This window comes from Colius striatus, chromosome 7, assembly GCF_028858725.1.
Source record: "Colius striatus isolate bColStr4 chromosome 7, bColStr4.1.hap1, whole genome shotgun sequence".
Classification (NCBI taxonomy): domain Eukaryota; kingdom Metazoa; phylum Chordata; class Aves; order Coliiformes; family Coliidae; genus Colius; species Colius striatus.
Genome location: NC_084765.1, coordinates 20822567 through 20842222, shown reverse-complemented (window position 1 = coordinate 20842222; position 19656 = coordinate 20822567). Strand labels below are relative to the sequence as shown.

The 19656-nt window shown below is 45.3% G+C and overlaps 1 protein-coding gene across 6 annotated transcripts in view; it reads right to left on the bottom strand.

Moving 5' to 3' along the window:
- MYO9A (myosin IXA) overlaps window positions 1-19656 on the bottom strand; it is a 198609-nt gene that overhangs the window by 16080 nt on the left and 162873 nt on the right. For 4 of the 6 annotated variants that reach the window (XM_062000449.1, XM_062000454.1, XM_062000453.1 and 1 more), the window contains 10 exons: window positions 19127-19249; window positions 14384-14464; window positions 13367-13477; window positions 11896-12018; window positions 10743-10892; window positions 10199-10509; window positions 7629-9272; window positions 5978-6059; window positions 5242-5457; window positions 269-381 (listed from right to left, as the gene is read on the bottom strand). In XM_062000449.1, the coding sequence (XP_061856433.1) occupies window positions 269-381; window positions 5242-5457; window positions 5978-6059; window positions 7629-9272; window positions 10199-10509; window positions 10743-10892; window positions 11896-12018; window positions 13367-13477; window positions 14384-14464; window positions 19127-19249 (2954 nt within the window). The remainder of the gene's footprint in view (window positions 1-268; window positions 382-5241; window positions 5458-5977; window positions 6060-7628; window positions 9273-10198; window positions 10510-10742; window positions 10893-11895; window positions 12019-13366; window positions 13478-14383; window positions 14465-19126; window positions 19250-19656) is intronic. The other 2 variants (XM_062000451.1, XM_062000452.1) reach the window with 2 other exon arrangements.

Below are 19656 nucleotides of genomic sequence, written 5' to 3'. Positions count from 1 at the left end.
GAAAAACAGGAAACCCAAGTTTCACACATGCAATTGGGTGGTTTGGGACGGGATGTCTAGCCCACATTGACAAAACTTTATCATGATGTGCATAGGATGCCTCTTCTAATTGGGCATGTCCACAGTCATGTAGGAAAGATGGGAAAGTAACTTGTGTGCTGGCTTTGGTTGGTGGAACTCCAAAGGAGCCAGGACAGTTCAGTGAGGTGATGGAGAGCAAGAAGGACATGGGAAGGACTCATCTACCATCTCCAGTCATGTTTCCTACCTCCCATCCAGAGCCAGGCTCTTCTGTGCAGCCACCAGCTTCCCAATCTCTCCCTGAGACATGGTTTTGTGCAGTTTCATTTGGCCTTCCTCAGAGGTGAACCGCTGCACTGTCTGTAATGATTCCAAGCACAAACTGTTTAAAAATGAGACAGCTCTTGGAAAGCCAGCTGATTTTTTTTCCCTAGTAAAAAAATTGATATTTTACCTGTTACATCTTTATTTGTATCCATGTATAGATGAAAACCTACAGTTCTGTCAAGCTAGTTACAACTAGAAAAATATTGTAATGACTCCTAAGAAAGGCACTTCCCTTGCTCCAGCTCTACATTGAGGACCAATCTTCTTTTTCTTGAGCAAACAACGGTGAAAACCAGTGTGTGCCAAGCCACCACACAGCCTGCAAAACTGCACAACTGCTCCACCTCATCTGAGCAGCCCAACCCTCCATCCCAGAAGAGTCATGTTAGCCACAACAAAGTGATTTGGGGTGGTCCTAGCATCAAAGGAACCTTCAACCACACAGATCTGTCCCAGGAGAGCTTCCTTCTCCAAATCTTGTTGAAGACTTTACAGAAAAGAAAAACAAAGTCTTTGTGCCAAGGACACGTCAAAAGGAATTCTTTAGAAAGGAAGAGATTTGACAGCTTCCATACAAAAGCTCTTTGCTTTGGCCCCCATTTAAAATGCCCTGGGATCACTTTTAAGTGTGAAAAGAAATAATTAAACCTAATAGGATTCTATGAATCAGACAAAAAATAATCTTGTCGTATTTTAAAAAACATAGTAATTTTGGGGTTTTTTTTCAATTGCAGCTGTGATTTCAGACTGAAAACAGGGAATCAGGTTGTATGAAAGGATTTGGGACACGATGGTCAAGCATCCCCTGTAGCTTTCCCATCACCTAAATGACTCAGCTGAATACACTGTGATTTTAAGCTTTTTTTTTCTCCTATAAAAATATTTCAAATAAAATTTCATAAAACGTGGGCTGCAGGGAGTCACATTTGCCATATTTACTCTTCTTAATCTTTTGAGGTCCCTTCCAGCCCTTGAGATTCTGTGAATCTATTTAATCTTTCAGCCTGGCCTAACCTCTCTACCAGCCAGGAGATGGCAGCACATAAGGCAAAATTGCCACTGGGAAAGACAGAAACTGCCAAAACCATCAAAAGGGTTCCTTGTTCCTGTCACATCAGTCAGAAATTGTGGATGGATACTGGGGAAAAAAACCCCTCAAAACCCATAAAGGTGTTTTCCATCCAGCCCAAACGTGATACTTGCTTTTAAAAATGACCTATTAAAATATTTGTCTCCATTACATAATTTTGCTCTTCACTAATTTAAACCTTTTAATCACTTTCATGCTTTGCTTTCTAAGGGTTTTTTTTTTAACAATTATTTTGTATGAGCTCTTACTCCTATTTTTAAATTTCAAAGCCATTTTGTGGGTGTATTTACTCTTTTTTTTTTCTATTTTAAAGCCATTTCAAGCACATTGGTACGTGCTGACTGGCACATGCAAGTTAAGGGGATGGCTGGAGCAGTGCAGAGGTCGTTCTTGTACACTTTCTTGTTTAAATACATATCATATTTTTAAATAACAGTTCCAGTGTACAGATTTTGGGGTAGAGCAAAGCATGCAAAACTACTGGCTCATGCAGAAGACTTGGAGTCAACAACACCTGCCACACACTTTTTAGGCACAACTGGAAGGATTTTCTACCATGACTATTATCCTCTCTCTCTGCTCTGTCCCAGTTCTTGTTTCCTCTCCTATGACAGCAGTCTCTCTAGCTTTTGAAAGTAAGGACTAAATGGCACTTTTGGTGTCAGACCCTTACTGTCTGAGGGACTCCTCCAAGAAGCTCTGAAGGAGAAGGTCCTTGTCTGGATGTGAAACCTTTTGAGATGTCAAGACGAGCCTTCACACCAGAAAAATCTCTGGCCAGAGAACACCACAAAGCACCACACGCTGGCAAATGTCTACACCCAGGGGTCTGGAGTGGTCTCCTGGATCAAGAGGGTACCAAATGTTTTTCCTCTGAAAAAGCAACCTTCCCCTAGGAAGAGAGAACTATGGCCAAGCAAGTGGTCCCAGCAGGCGGCAGTGCTACGTGCTGCACTGGAGAGCTTCCTGCACTGCTCTCTCTGAATGGTTTAGGACAAGAGGTTCTTTTATTGCCAGTTCTTCAGGTGTGCTTGGGATCAGCTGGTGACAGATATGTGGACTGACGTTCAATAACTTGTGGCTTTAGCATGGAGGCTGGAGCAAACAACTGCTTTGTTAGCCAGGCCCCTCTCTCTCTTAGAGAGAGGCTCTCAGCCTCTGCTGAAGGAGGATATATTCAGAAGGTATTTTTGGTGTGACTTCTCTAACTGAGGCTTTCCCACTGCATGAAAGCTTAGGTGCAAAACACAAGGGGTATTAATATGTGCTGACCACAGCCAGAAGCTACTCCTCCCACTTGTCTTACTGCAAGATGGGTTAATCCTTGGCTATTCACTAGCAAAAAACTCAAGCAACCTTTGAAGGTTTGGTTTTGTCAGAAAGCCCTTTAGCCTTAAAGGCACCTTGGAGCCAGTTGTACCTTCAGCAGCCACGTTACATACTGGTGCACCTTGGGTTACAGCTCTGGCTGATGATGTTCTTGGTCTTTGCTGCTCTGGGACAGCCCAGACTTAGGACAGGAGACTCAGCTTCTGATAGATCTCTGCTTATCAGCTAGTGACACCCCATCATTGACTTGATGGTTAAGAAATTAATGGGCAAAATAGGCAGGTTTATGCCATTGCAGCTGCTGAGCCATCACATGCTCAGCTTCACAAGGTCACGTGTGATCTCTCTCTCAGCTATCCAGAAGCCCTTGGCCACCAAGCAGCACATTAAAAGAGATTTTTGTGGAAAGGCATAGCTGGAGGCAGGAGCTGTATAAATATGCTATTCACTAGCATGGAAACCATCCCGCTCATGGTGGCTGCCTGACTCGTCTTCATGTGAACATCACAAGACACAAAGAATACGTCAACCTACTTGGGTTTGTACCCAAACCAACGCACACCAGAGTTTCTGTCACAGGCTGCTTCATTATCTGCAATACCCAGCTGAGTTCTTCTTATCAATATGAATAAGCAGACACTACATTTTGCTACATTATGGCAATTCCTGACCCAGAAAAAGCCACAAGTCAAAGGTCTCACATCTGCAATACAGAATGCAGATGGAAACATCGGACACATTGTCAGGACACACAGACGCAGGGTATTGTGAGCACATAGCTTCATGAGTAGCATTTGCTAGAAAGCAGAACTTGACCACACAAGGGGTGAAAGTGCTGCCCACCAGTAAGAGGTAGTGACAGAGTGCAGAGAAGATACAGGAGAGGTGAGAGACAGTTGGCACCTACTGCTACTTGCATGCAGTGAGAGCTGTTAAACCAGTTGAGCAGAGTCCCAAGGAGCATTTCCAAACAGCAGAATGAACTAGGTCCTTCCCAAGGATGGAGCTTGCCAAGCACCAGCCCAGCACCCTCAGCATCCCTGGGGGGAAGATTTCTACAGCTAATAAACCCCCTAACGCTTTGTGAGAGGGTAGTCTCCAGGAACACAGCACAGCCTTCCAGGTATGATGCGGGCTCTTGCCCAGGGCTTTTGTCACACTACGTAAAATATTACATTTTACCACATAAAATTCTCCCTTCCTTGAGCTACAAGCAGCGAGATGTGTGAAGATGCAGCCAAGACATCTTAGTTCATTGAGCTGTGTCTTCCAATCAGGTTTTGAGTATTCCTGGCTCAAAACCACTTGAAATTTATCAAGAATAACCTTAAAAATTCATGGAATTTGTAAATCTCCGCCCTTTCCCAGTGAGGAAATCATCCTGGGAAAATTTATCCTTTATAATAAAAGCTGGTAACAGAAAAGTCACAAAAAGCCCTCCTCCGCCATCTGCCTTTCTTGGAAAAGCAGATTTTAGGATCTCACACATGGCACCCATGGCACACAAGATGGCACCACTGTAGCACAGAATAAATCACTGACTTTGGTTTTAATGCTTTCTTGGGTTTTATACTCAGCTCCATATCAGCACTGTAACGGGGGCAGAGGAGCAAGGCAGCTCTACCCAGCACTACACCTGAGCTCTTACAGGAGGAGACTATGATTTGGAGACAGGAATTTGGAGATTCCTGGTGTTTACTCACACTCCTACAGGAATATCACCACCACCTCAGGAAAAAACTATGAGTGGGCTAGAAGCTGGTGTCCTCTTCTACTCCTGAAAGCAGCTTATCCAGGCGTGAGATTAAGCCTGAGATGCTCACATAGCCCAGTGCTGCAGCCCATGGACCTGCCAAGGGAGATCACCTACTGGACATGAAAAACCCATTAAGGTGGTGTTTTGCTTGTTTTAAACTCCACTATTTTGATCACACTATATTCTTATTGTCCAATTTACGTGGTTTTGCTTTCTCTAAGACACTGTCTGCCATCCTTGCTCTGATAATCGAAGACTGAAAAATCACTGGACAGAAAATCAAAAGTAAAAGGAGGTGCAAGATTTACACTGTTTTCTTTGTTGTCTGTTGCTTTTTGGAGACTATTTTCTTTTGTCTCTTCTGTGGATATGCATAGATCATTTTTATTGCATAAAGATCCTAGGGGGACTCGGCTTTTGAGGTTTCCCTTCCCCACCCCAAAAACAGGTACCTGTGCGATACAAATTGCAACGCTCCAGGAAAGCTTTGGAAACCATAGCTGATATAAAATCAAGCCAAAAAATATCCCCATAGCCAAGAAATACAAATGATTTCCCCATTTTGCATCAGTTTCTGCTGTGTTCACTGAATCTACAGCCTCCTTGGAAGTGGGAGAAGAAGCAGTGGAGGGATCAGTGCAACTAAGGTTAGTAAAGAAAGGCTCCCACAGCTCCGCTCACTCCCTTTCATTTACCCCACCACGTTGGAAAAAATTACCATTTCGGAGTCACTGTAACAGGCCTGCCCCAGCCGGACTGCAGGCACCACCTCGGGGTGAGGAGGTTGATCAGAGGAGAGAAGGAATTCAAAATTGCCATCGTAATCATCTTCCTCCGTATCCCCCTCCCTATCAGCAAAAGTACATCTAGTCAAGAAATCGGAGCGCGTCCGCGCCATGCGGGCTTTCTTTTTATGGGTCGGTCTGGGAACCTGCTTGACCAAATGATAAAACAAAACAAAACAAAAAGGTTTTTAAAACAAAAATGAGATTCTACTGATGTCTGGCATCACAGCATAGCTCAAGTACAGCCTTAAGAAATCTCTGGGTGACATTGCGCCCCACAGAGAGGACACAATGTTATATCTAGTGCGAAATAAAAAGGACCAGGAAAACCAAAAACCATGACAGCACAATGAGAAGGGACAGTCATAGATGTTACCCAAAAGTACATCAAACCAAACCAAGACAAGACTGTGTTGGACAGTGTCTGACATCAAGACCATGAGATTCTTTTTGATCCAGAACTGCTACAAATTAATGTTACAGTAGCTTTTTATTTTAAGAGAAAATGTGAAGGCTGCTGCACCATGATATCCCCCTTCCCTTGTATTTTACAGCCCTTGTACTTTACAGTTCACTTCTTCAAAGTTCTTGAGGTTAAAACTGGCAGAATAAGGTGGGGTTTTTCCCCCTTGTTCAATTAAAAGAAAAAATAAGTAAGCCACAACTTACCTCTCCCCTGCTAGATGCCGGCATCTTAAACGGCTTCCTAGCTAGTTCACTCTTGGAAAAGCACCGATGGTTTGCTTCTCTGCTGAAACATAACATAATAGAGATGTTTCGTCTTCTCCTAAAAGCCTTCCCACCGTGCCAGCCTGGCTCAGGGGAGCACACAAGTGTGCAGCCTAGGCAAATCAAGATGAAAGTTTGAGGTTGTGGGGTTTCAGAATTGCTTGGAATTCTTCAGGATTTGAGCTAATACCAAAGGACAAATTCTGCTTGCCAACTGTACCCATCACGGTGGTGACAGATGGCATCTTTTCACTTCTGGATTCTCAAATGTGATTGCTCAGTTGCAGAACAGAAAGTAAAATACAGGATTTTTTTTACTTTTTTTTTTTTCCTTACTGTTGCTTGTTCTGTGCATGAACCAGGAAAAGAAATTAAAAGAAATTTCTATGGGGAAGATTATTCCCAAACACTCATCTCCAAACCAATTCTTCGAGACCTCCTGCAGGTCCTTTCATTCAAACTGGTTCAGAAGAGGAGCATCCTCACTTTGCACCTACTGTTGCACTAAAAAATACACCCACTCAAGTTGTTTGCTCAGTTTACTCCTTCTACCAGCACTTCCCAATTAAATCCTCACCATGCCCACGTGTGATGGATGCACTGGCCCTGGCATGGGGCAAAGGGCTATTTTTTTATTGACTGCTCCTTTTCCCCATCACTTGTGTCTGGACTTAGTTAAAGAACCTGCACCAATTAAATGGGAATCTCCTCCCATCACGACAGCACACAAACAACAAGACTACTACATTTGGAGGTACCTTGAGTTATCAAGAGTAAACATTGCAGCGGAGATTTTCCTTGGAAAGAGCGCAGCAGGATTTGGTGGGAGGGGTATGTCCTTTTTGAACTAAATGGTCAAAATATCTCCAAAATTAGGCAAGGCAACTTAAGCAACATGATGGAGTGGGAGTAAATATTGTCCCAAGATGTCGCTGTCTTCTCTAGAACCTGTGCTGGACCAATTCAGCATTTCAGCAATGTGACAGCACTGAACAACTGCTGGGGCCATTACCCAATTATATATGTGAGCAATACACTGGCAAAAATGTTTTCCTGTCCCAAACTCTGCCCAGATAGCTGCTGTATTTAATCTGCAATGGTAAAATTGTCTGAATGGTTTTGGTAGCTGTGTTAATTATACAGCAAACAAGAAGACTCCTGATTTTTTCCACATTATCTATTAACTTCTACTTTGATCATCCAAAAAATCCCAAGAATTTTTTCTTTACCTTTTACCCTGAGAGATAAACTCCTATCACTGTTCACCTAGGGTGAAAAAAAGCAGTGTCAATCTTCTTTCTATTAACTCCCTTCACTTGCTAATGTCCATGATCATCTTTCCTGGCTTACATAAGACAACATGAAAGACCAAGAAATTATATTTCCATTTCTTTTGCTTTTCTTCTGATCCCTGGTCATTGTTAGAAGGTCAAGAAACCTGCCTTTGTTTTGCTACGGATTTTGTACAGTCTTCAGAAATGATCTTCTGGACCATTTTGTATAAAATGTTCTCTAGCAGAACAAAAAGCCTATGGAGAAGGAAGCCTTATGGAGAAGGAAGCTTACAGAGAAAGCACAGTTTTTTACTCACTGGAGGCTGAAGGGATTGTCTTTCGGTGTGAAGAACATAGCACTTGCTCTTGTCTCCTCAGTGGCCTGGTTGGACATTCGGGATTGCCGAAGGCGCTCCGTCCTTGAGAAGTGGCTGCCTGGGAGGTCCCTGGGATCCAGGGCTGGTCTGGAATGGCACTGGGGTTCCAGTACCAATCCTGAGTGAACTTCTCTTTGCTCCATGAACATGCTGACAGGTCTGTCTCTGGGGGCACTGTGGGCTGGAGAGCTTCCCCTGGTCCCAACAGTCAGACCTTTAATGTCTACCAATGAGACTGGAGTCCCAGCTGTGGCGGGGCTGTGCTCCCCTCTGCTCTGGGGGTGCAGGATGAGCACTGACTGAGGTCGGCTGTCTGCTTTTTTGGTTGGTTTGAGGGAGGGGTCCTTCATTCTGCTCTGCTCATCCCTCTGCAAAGCCTCTACCCTCCCTTGCTGCTCAAAGGCTTTGCGCTGTCTGTCTAGAATCTCCTTCTGCTGACGGATTTGCTGCATCATCTCCCTCTCATTTTGCAGCTGAAGCTGCTTTTGCCGTTCCTCCTTCTCCACGTTGAGCTTTTCCAGTCTCTTGATGACAGAGTCTGGAGAACGGGCCTGTGTTACAGTTGCTGTCCCTTGTTGCTCTCTCTTGGTAGAGGACTTTTCCTTCTCTCCCAAGGCTCTGTCCTGCTCTGGCTCAGAATCCTTCCTGACCTCAGAGAATGAAACTGGCCTTTCCTCTCTTTCCACTATGTTGTTTCTCAGGTTATTCTCCATCAGCTTTGCCTTCATGTTGTCTTGTGGTGGAATGTAGAAAGTAGGCAGGTTGTTGGAAAGGAAGGTGTCTCTTGGATGTGCCTTGTGTGTAACATTCTGGGGGTCACCAACCACATGCTCCTTCATGGTAAGGTTATCAGGTAGCTCCAAGTCTGAGGGCATCCTTCTGCAACTGGGTAAATTGCTGTTCACATCCGCTGCACAGAAAGACTTCTGCAGATGAGCCTGGGGACTGCCAGGCAAGGAGTCAGCAGGGAATGATTGCACATTTTTCTCATCTAAAACTAAGGAAATGAGTTTATTACTTGGGGTATCTTCACAGCTTAACATCTCAAAGCTCCCTTGAGAGCTTTCACTCTCCGGAGTTCCCTGAGGTGAATGAAGTGCCTCAGATGCAATCTCAGTGGACCACCGCCGCTCTTCTGAAGGTGACAGCCCACTGGTGGACCGGACTTTGAGCAGCTCCAAGCTAAATTTTGCTTGTTCCAGTTCACGCATCCTCCGGCTTTCTCTTTTTGCACGAACCACTTTTTTCTGGTTGAGATCCTCCAGTGACTTGGGTCGCTCTCTCACAACAACCTCCTCTTCAGTGTTCATCCCGCTCTGGCTGCTGGCTCTCTCGTGCCTTTTGTGTAATAAATTTGCAGAAGCATCCAGTGGGTCCATGTGATTCACCCTATTATTCTCCATCAATGATTTACATTCCTCTACAGCTCTCACTCGCTCCTCAAATGAGCCGTCCTCCCACTTAGATGGGTCGGAGCCCTTAACTTTCAAAGCATCATCTGCCTCCAGTCCATCCTCTTCTTTAACCAGCAAGCCGTTCTCCAGCTGCATCTCTTTTACCTGCTGCTCTTTCAAAGCTCTAAACCTGCAAGAAAGTAGAAAATCAGCATATTGTACCCCTGTGCCTGCTCACATCCCCTCACCACCACCACTATCACTTCACCATTATTGGCAGATCAAGCCACCATCCTTGCACGTCTGGTGCAAGAAAATGTGAGTGCACATTCTGTTTTCAGCCTTCTGCTCCTTGCCACTTCACGTACTCAAGGACCACCTCAATGGACCTGAAAGCTCCTCTCATGCTGAAGGCAGCATCTCCAGCTTTCATTCCTGGTCTATCTCATTTGTAAGCTGATGGAGCCAGAAGAGTGTAACTCATCACATACCCTTATAGCTTTTCCATCTTCACCATACTGCCTGGGCTGCCTCTGAGACAACTAGCTGGGACTTGCATCCTATGCCAAGAGCCCTTTGCAGCTCTCAAATCTTTCACCCTATGTCAAGGTGCTCCACACTTGGCAGGCAACACCTCTGGAGAAGGAACCAAGACCTGCCCCATGACCAGCATGCCAAGGCATGGCTGCAAACCCTTTCCCCTTCACAGTGGCTGGCTCCAGTATCTCCTGTCCCTGTGAGATGATGCAGCAAGTAGACTGGCAAGGCAATCCAAGTTAAAAATAGGCTACTTAAACTGGTGCTGCTGCCAAGAGGGAAAAAAAAGCCAACCTTGTGAGTATTTATGGTCTCAGCTTTCCACTGCCTACATACTCCTACCTGAAATAGGCTCTGCTTACTCTTAAGAGTAGGATGTGCAGCTAAATAAAACCCTTTGTTAGAAAGCACAGACAAACAAAAGATCAGGGCAGGTCAGGATCGGGTCAGGGATCCTACAAAGGAACACCGTCCTCTTACTGTAGTCTGAGCAGTGCCCAAATTTACATCAGCCCCCTGCCTCCCCAACGAGCATCACCAGAACATGTTTTCTTTTTTAACCGAGGTCCACAGCATTACCTTTGTCGTGCTAAATACCCCCTGCATGCCGCTTGCAAGCAGAGGACCTTGCTCCTGTGGGCTGCGTATGACTGCTTTGCACGGTGTCCTCGCCAGGCTGCCTGAATGCTGGTGGCTGCGTCATGCCGCCGCTTGGCATACTCCCGCCAGCAGCTCTGGATGAGATGGGCTGCAAGTTGCATCTGCAGGAACCTCCGCCTCTCCACAAAGCCACGCCAGTGCGTCTGGAGAACGACGACAGCTTTGCTGAGGACAAGAGGGTCTGGGGAGGGTTTGCCTTGCTTTCGGCTCCGGTAACCACGCCAAAATCTCTGCAAACACAACAGGAAGTTCCTTGTAATGGGTGTTGCATGGGGATGGGACATCATCTACCCTCATGCAACCTCTCCAGCTCTGTCTTCCTCTTTTCCAATTTATTATGGCACTAGGAGACAAATCTGACTGTAAGCTCCTTCCTTGGAGAGGAGACCTGATTTTACCCGTCAGCTGTATCCAGAGGATTCGAGGATCGTAATTTGCAACAAAATCAGGCACCATCACCTACCTGTATGATCACTGCAGCTTTCCTTGAGTTCAGGAACTGCCTCCGGCAGAGCACGCTGCGGAACCAGTGCTGCAGCAGCATGATCCGGCGCAGCACCTCCTGATGAAGCAGGTCCTGCAGAAGCTGCCGCTCCCGTTCCTTCACAAAAACCTGGCCAAAACCCCCCAAAAATACTACCATGAAAAGTTTCCAAGACCACAATTTTGTCACAAAATCACAGTATGGTAGGGGTTGGAAGAGACCTCTAGAGATCATCCAATCCAATCCCCTGCTAAAACAGATTCACCTCCATTAGGTTGCCCAAGAACGTGTCTACGGAAGCTTGAAAACCTCCAGAGAAGGAGACTCCACAACCTCTCTGGGCAGCTTGTGCCAGGGCTCCCTCACTTGAACACCAAAGAAGTTTCTCCTCATGTTCAAGCTTGTGTCTGTTACCCCTTGTCCTGTCACTACGCACAACAGAAAAAACACTGGCCTCATCCTCTCAACACCCACCCTTTAGGTAGGTATTTGTTAGTACTGATAGAGCCCCCTCTCAGCCTTCTATACTCCAGGCTGAACAGCCCCAGATCCCACAGTCTTTCCTCATCACAGAGACATTCCAGTTCCCTCTGCATCTTGGTGGCCTTGCGCTGGACTCCAGCAGTTCCCTGTTTCTCTTGAACTGGGGAGCCCAGAACAGGATACAGAACTCCAAATGTGGCCTCACCAGGGCCGAGTAGAGAGGGAGAAGAACCTCCCTCGACCTGCTATTCAGTCACTGATTTCAGTTAAGCCACCTCTAATGGGTTTTTGTGGTTTCACCTGCAACTTGTGACTGTCCAAGCTCTGAATTACAGAGACACTGGCTCCCCTTCAGCAGATGCAAAACTACAGTGATTGTATTAAGCTACATCTACACATAGACAGTTTTTTTGAAGGCTGCCTCATTACAACCAGTTCTGTGACCTGGTTAACACAAAACAACTATGTTTCTTACGATTTCATCTTAACATTTAAAGCTTCATTTAAGCTGTTGGCTTCTGGTAACAGAAGAAAAATTGTTCCAATAATAAACAATGGCTATAAAGATACTACTGTATCGTTACAGAAATGCAGGCAGATATTCTCTCTGTATCTTAAATATAAGTCTGAGCTGAGGATAAACATTTACCATTGTTCTTCCAACTTGGTAATTGTCTGGATCAAGTTTTATTTTCTGGAAGAAATCATGGATATTGTGCTTAGATGGGCTGATTCCTTGTGGCAGAAGGACATGGAAATGGTTCACAAAATCCTGAGAAGGGAAAAAAAAGCCCAAGATTTGGTTAGGATGGATCCCGCTGTGTCCCTTTCCTCCATAGACAATGGAACCACAGGATCTATCAAGTGAGCAGGACAGAGAGCATTTTATGGACTGGAGAAAGCCTAGTTTTGTCCACCATTTATGGTTTGATGGGAAACACATCAAAGCAGGGACCCAGCAATGTTCAAATGCCTTTCAGTGTGGGAGGAAAGGTTCTGCAGAACCCATGGGGTCACCTCGAGCAAAAAAATGTTCAGCAAGGGCCACTACATAATACAGTTACCAGCATCTGCAAAGCATCTCTGAGATGCTCCATTGGCTCCTGCTGCAAGGACTCAAAGAGTGGAGGAGGTATGAGAGGAGAGATCGTCCAGAGTAAGGTTGGGATCCATGCTTGTGGCAAAAAAATGAGCAGTTTTCCTTTTCTAAATATCTGTTGCACAGGACATGACATCTGCCCAAAAGCAGCTGCTAGCAGGAAACAAATAAGCACCAGCAAAGCATGAAAGGATTGACATATGCACAAAACCTGGCAAACACAAAGAAAAGAGAAAACAGGAAAAGCTGGATAACTCCTGAGTGGTTTAGGGGCCAATCATCCCCCTGAAGTGGTGCAGTCAGCACGGGTATGACAGGGTGAATGCCATTCCCATGTGTTTCTAAGACATGTGCAAATTGGATAAAGTTTTTTTCCCAAAAATTCCATGTTACCAAAAAATGCTGCCTTTGTTCCAAACTCATGAAGACAGAATCATTCTGGTTGGAAAAGCACTTTAGGATCATCGAGTTCAACCTCCCACCTCACACTGCCAAGCCCACACTAAAAAGTGTCCCTCAGCACCTCAGCTTTGCAATATCTCCAAAGACGGGGACTCCACCATCTCCCTAGGCAGCCTCTGTCACTATCTAAAAACCCTCTCAGGGAAAAGTTTTTCCTAATCTCCAATCTAAATCTCCCCTGGTACAACTTGAGGCCATTTCCTCTAGTCCTCTCAGTTGTTACTTAGGAGAAGAGACTGATCCCTACCTCACTACAATCTCCTATCAGGGAGTTGTCGAGTGTGATTCTGTCTCCCCTCAGCCTCCCCTTGTCCAGGCTAAACAATCTCTCCTCATAAGACTTGTTATCTGCAGAGGATCTTGAAGCCTTCCCCTTAGGTCCAGACCAGCTTGCTAGAAATCAGCAGTGCAAGCAGAGGACTGTGCCAGGCCAGACATCACCTCATACCTCCACTGCCTTGCCTGAGCTATACATTCACTACATTGTTAAAAAAAAGGAGCCCGCAACACTCAGACAGATCTGACAATGATGGGAAAGATGGAAAACATTTTGCTCAACCTGGAAGGAGTATTTGCAGCTGTATCCTGACTGTCGAATGCGAACGGTCTCCAGCATTCCCGTGTATCGCAGTTGCCTGAGCACCAGGCTGTCGCTGAACCGCAGGGGCAACTGGATGGGGAAAATACAGGCCAACAATGAGCAAGTGATTTCCTCTCACTGAAGCTTTTAAGTGTGTGGATGGGTGAACGGATTGAGCAGATGTTTCATATCTGTATGGCATGCATATTGGCAGTGACGCTGGGGAAGGAGGTGGGGAGGGAGGGAAGGCAGCTCCACAGGAACTGCACTAATCTCACCGGGGTTGAATCCTGTTTGCTTCCAAGCAGCCACCAGACAGAGTTGTAAACAGCTAACTAGATACATATAGCTATCACGAAGGGGTTTTGGAGCCCTGGAATTAAATATGGCCCCCCAGTTAATGTGTAAAGATTTTGAGCAATTAAATAATTTCCCAGGCATGAAGTTTCATATTTAAATGTCTGGGTAAAACTCCAGATTAATCCATGAGAAAGTACGACCACTGAAACTTTCATTTTAAACTGAGGATCCTTAGCTGGGAGGCAAATGCTGAAAGTCAAATTCAAGAAACATGATGCATCACTGAGTCAGTTCGAATAATGCAGCTTGTTCAAAAGTATCTGCTTTTACCTATGGAAACTTTATTTTAAAGAAGCTTTAGGGCTCAGCAACAGCACAAGTGAATTCACAGCTCTGTAAATCTCCATTATGGATGGCAGGAGCTTTAAAGGAGTTAAGTTCACTTATTAAAACCAATATAATTTTCATCTAAATGAAAACCATATATTTTTCATATGAGTTTCTACAATCAGAAGAGCGGATGCAATCAATCAAGAGCAATGCTCAAGAGATAATATCCACGCTTCCCATTGCTCATATACAAATATCTTCAAAAGTCAATTAGATTTGGGGCTTTCTTTTCTATCCCCCATAGAAACTTACAGAACGCTTCCAAGATGACTGTTAGCAATGCTGCTTTCACAGGATGGCATTTACCTTTTCAGCATTGGATCGAATGCACTTGACAAAATAAGGTTCTGCTTGGCCAAGGGTCTCCATCAGCTTGTTGAGTGATGCCTACAACAGAGAAGACACCTTCAATCGGGAAACAGAGATCACGATGAACAATGAAAATCCAAGTGCTTAAATCGGAAAACAAAAATGGAATAAATGTTGAGTAAACTAGGCAGTTGGGAAACTGTTCTCCAACAGGAGTGTTTCAGCCTAAGCAATCTGTCCGGTTTTCTCTTTGTGCCCAACAAACCAGCTAGAGATATATATAATGCTGGGCTATATTTTGAGATCCCCAGTTCGACCTTTTCACATCAGCCACTAGAGCCCGAAGTCATATCCTGCTCTGCATCCACAAGCCTCTTCTAGACATAAGTGGGAACTCCGGCATAAGGATTTATACCTTTGATCAAACAATCACCAATGTTTTTTTAAACACAAATACAGTTTTTCTTTATCAAATATATCTTCACAAAGCATTTCTTCCTGATTTTTAATTGCCTAAACTTTATTGCTGGCCTAAAAATGAATTTTCTTAATGACAGTTTTGCCAAAGGGAGAGCTGGAATTTACAATGACTTGCCATCTGAAATTTGCAACGATTTTTAAAGTCTTGTGAACCCCAAATACTTGATAGGTCATTTTTAGAGAAGAACAGTTTCAATGCTAGCATATTCCTCCTGCTGAAATGCAGCTGCGATCGCTGAGGATCAAGGTTCACATTTTCCAGGTTCACATTTTCTATTTCTCCTTATTTGCATCATTATTATTCACATCATTATTACAAATCTTAGCCCACAAACATGAATTCATACTGGCATCATTGTGACAGCCAGCTGCTCCAGTGGGATGTCACATAGAGGTACTCCTCCACCCGGCAAACCTTTTGCAACAAAGCACAAGCTGTTTGAATAAAAACATACTGAAAATCTGAGCATGCTGAGTCAGTGTGTGGCTGGCTGGGTGCCTCGACTGCATTTTTTATGCTGTGCCCTATAAATACTTTGAATGTCTCAAATAGCCAAGCACGTCACTGACATGGTGTCCTGGTTTAGCGGGGAGCAGCTTTTGGCTTGGTAACAGGGGGAGCGGGTTGCAGTGAAGACCCTCCCCCGGCTCCTAGGTTCAGACCCACCTCCGGCCCGGGTGGGCCAATCTGGCGCCTCTGCGATCACTATTTAGGGGACGGGAATTTGAAATGCGAGTGGGGAGGTGGAGAGTGATACAAGATGGAGGCCACCACGCGGACCCTTCAGCCAGAAAAGGAGGAAGGAACGAGAAGCAGTAGACCGGAGACCCTTCTGCAAGCCGTGGCGAGAATGCAGGCTGTGCCCCTGCAACCTATGGAGATTCGTGGCAAGACTGAGAGCCACCAACAGCTCCGTGTGGGTGAGCCCGGACGGGCGAGGGACTGTGTGGGGAGACGGCCATGGCCCAGGCCGTGCTGGAGAGCCTGCATGCCGCAGAGCAGCCCCACACGAGAGGCACAGAGGAGCTGCAGCCTTTGGAATAAGTGCGCATCGGAGCAGCCCGTGCAAGTCTGCCATGCTTGTGGGTTACCCCACGGACTTGCAGGGAGGAGTGGTGTGGAGTTCACCCGTCCTGAGGAGGGACAAACGGCAGAAGCTCTCAGAAACCGACTAACTGAACCCCCCACTGCCTGCCCCCCCGAACCGTTCGGGGGGGGCAAGGTAAAAACACCGGGATCAGGGCTCTGAGCCCGGGAAGAGGGGAGGGGTGGCAAGAAGGTGTTCTTAAAAAGGCTGGTTGGACTCTTCATTGATGTATTACTCTGGGTTGTTTCACTTTGGTTATGTTTTGGTTGATTTTGCATTAAATTATTTTTCTGTTTTCTTCCCCAAACCGAGTGGCCTGGTCTGTTTTGTCCTGAACCTTAAGCGGCAATTAAGCCCTCCCTGCCCTCGAGCAATCCTCAGCCTCTTCCGGTACTCGAGGCTAATCGTGGCCTTTGTTCCTTGATGGGCCTAAACGACGACACATGGCATTAGTAAAGTGCTCCAGAGTTGATTACTCCTGACTTTAACATCATTTAAAACTCAGTTGTGTAAAAGATATTCTGTTGAATATTTACTATCAACAGAGTTACACATTTTTGAGTGTACGTGTTAAAAAAATGGTCTATTAGAAAAAAGCATTCCGCCTGCAGATCTGCTTGCAGGAAGCCTTTTTTTTCTAGTCCTGATCATTTTAAAGGTGCAATTATGGGAAAGCTTTCATGTTTAGAAATACCAGGCAGCAATGATGCTGCAGTACCTGCCTGTGTCCCCTTTGCTGAAGAGCCCTCGCTAGCAAAGTATTCCCAGCACTGGAAATGGTGGAAATGAGATGGCACCAAGGGGGTATTTCCACTTCATCAGCAGCCAGCAACATCCTGCATATGGCAGATGGTTCAGGTATCCTTTGCCATCTGGCCATGGTCATCGAGAATCCAAAAAGGACACTCAAGGTCCCTGGATTAACCCCTGTACCCGCTCCATTTGCTCTGTCTGCAAAACTTTCCAGCCACCCACTCTTTCACCATCTGTATCCAGTCTTTTGGTGCACGATGAACTGTTTCGGCATCACCCCATGCTAAGCAGGGCAGCACTCTTTTCTCTAGGGTACTGTCTGCATATGGGATAAAAAGGGAGGCTTCAGTTTAGGTACCAGTGGTACTGCAAAAGCCATTGCTGCTCTTACAGTATCCTCTCTTACAATTGTTTCACTGGTAGATTCTCTTAACTACATGCATGGTTAAAATCAACAGGAGATGGAACAGCTGCAAGACCCCTGTTCAGCCATTAGCCAGAAGGCAGTATTTATCAGCAAAAAAATATCCAAAACCCAACCAATCCCCAAATCCCATGGTAGGAAACATTTCTATTTCCTGCCTGTGACCCAGTTCTTTGTGCTGTGATTTTATTAGCCTGCTCTTGATAAAAAAAAAAGCTGTCTGTCTGGCTCGCACCAGGCTGCTCGCTCCAGAAAATGCTTCTCTCTTTCAAGTGTTAAACGAAATTAGGGCTGGGTTTTTCTAAGAGGAGGAGCAGGCAATCATACCAGAGCTGCCTCCCACTTAAATGTATTCATTTAAATTAAAAAAAAGGAAGTCTTGTAGGCCCAGGTCAGCTCCTACATTGTCAAATCATTGCTGGGGAACACCAGAAAGTGTAAGGAAAAGGGTATTTGAATCATCTGCTTGCTACATAGAGGCAAGGGGTGGACGTTCATGGTCTTCAGTCGTCTTTTATTCGTATGTGCTATAAAAATATATATTAAAACTTCAATCATGCACCATGAAGCTTTTCAGGGTTTTGTTTGAAGGGTGAATAGGTTTGGAGAAGGCATTTCACTCCCAGACATCCCTGGTTCAGCCCCCTGATGGTATTGTATGATTGAAACTCTGCAGAAGTGTATTTGAACTGTACCACTAGACTAGACTAAGGTATATATACACAGACATGCATTCTGCAAATTCTATATGAATGGATTTATATATTTAATTACTTAATCTTACACAAATCTACACATAGAGATCTTCTGAAAATGACCCACATCTCCAAAAAGAAACTCCAAACCAAAAAAATTACAAGTAAAAGCCAAGCCAGACTTGCTCAGAAAACAAGTGGTAGCTGAAAAGATTCTTTCTAATCTTAGCACTTGCTTGTGCCTGTGTCTGTGGCAGTTTCCAGGCCCCAATGCTCATATTGGAGGACTATTTTCACTGCAGCTATTCCTAGGAACAGTAGGCTGGCACACAGTGCCAACATCACAACAAATGCCATATCGATCCTTCCTCTGAATTCCTCTGCCTGCCTGGAGAAAATGCAGCAATATTTTGAGCTTCCCATCCCTATTAAAATTCACATTCTGTCTGGCTTGCAAACAGATTCAATTTCAGTTGCTGAATGCAAGTGAGAAGACTGTAAAAATGTCATTTCTGGATTTGGCAGAGAAAGTGCCAAATTATGTGATTGCTTGAAAGGCGAAGTACCAGAGGACAGGGATGCACCAACATCTCTGCTCTGCAGTTCATACTTATGTCTCATAGAATCATAGAATCCTTCTGGCTGGAAAAGACCTTTAAGATCATCAAGTCCAACCGTTCACTTCATACTGCGAGGCCCACCACTAAACCACATCCCTCAGCAACTCAGCTCCACAGCTTTGCAATACCTCCAGGGATGAGGACACCATGTCCCTGGGCAGCCTGGGCCAGTGTCTAACAACCCTCTCAGGGAAAAAGATTTTCCTAATCTCCAATCTAAACCTCCCTTGGTGCAACTGGAGGCCATTTCCTCTTGTCCTATCACTTCTTACTTGGGAGAAGAGACTGACTCCCATCTCACTAAAACCTCTTTGCGGGTAGTTGTAGAGGGTGATCATGCCTCCCCTGAGCTTCCTCTTCTCCAGACTAAACAACCCCAGCTCCCTCACCCACTAGACCCCTCCCCTGCTCCATTGCTCAACTCTGGACACACTGTAGCACCTCCACCCCAGCACCTCTATGTGTTTCTGACAGTGAGGGTCCCATCTCGCTCCATCCCAACATCCCCCCTGATATCCACCTACAAGGTGTCTCCCAGCTTCCTAAGCCACGTCCTTCACTGAATTCATGAGCTAAATGGTGGTGAGGATGAGAGAGTATTGTGCCTGCAAGTGTCCTCCCAGGCACCCTGGGGCCCTGGAGCAGGTTTTGGTTCACCTCTCTCTATCAAAGAGGATTACCTGGAACTGGGCACTGATGCTGGGTGGTTTTTTCTTCTTATGGAGATGGAGGAGAGATTTGGTAATGCGATCATGCAGCGTCAGGTTGGTTAGGTGCTTGAGGGACTTCACATCCAGCATATGCTGTGGAAACAGAGTCTCCATTTGGTATTGATAAATACAAGAGCAAGTAGATCTTATCTTCATGATATCTGATATATCCCTCTTTCTATCCTCTGCAGGGCTTCCTTGGGTGACCACCCTACTTAATCTCATCCCTGAGGGATGGCTTGAAATGTAGCTATTTGGTCAGAGCTAGATCCCCCAGATCGTGTTCCTCCAAGCTCCTCTGATGACTTGCCAAGGGCATCTTTGACCATGGGAAATTTGGCCCTCCTGCCCATTAAGGGCTGTAGACAAATGATTCCTCTTAATGATCAGTTCATCAATTAATTGTATCTGTGCCTCTCCAGGTGCAACAGGTATGCAAAGAGGAGTAAACCCAAAATTTGCTCCTCCTGTTGCCAACCACTGATGTGGTAGCAGCAAGG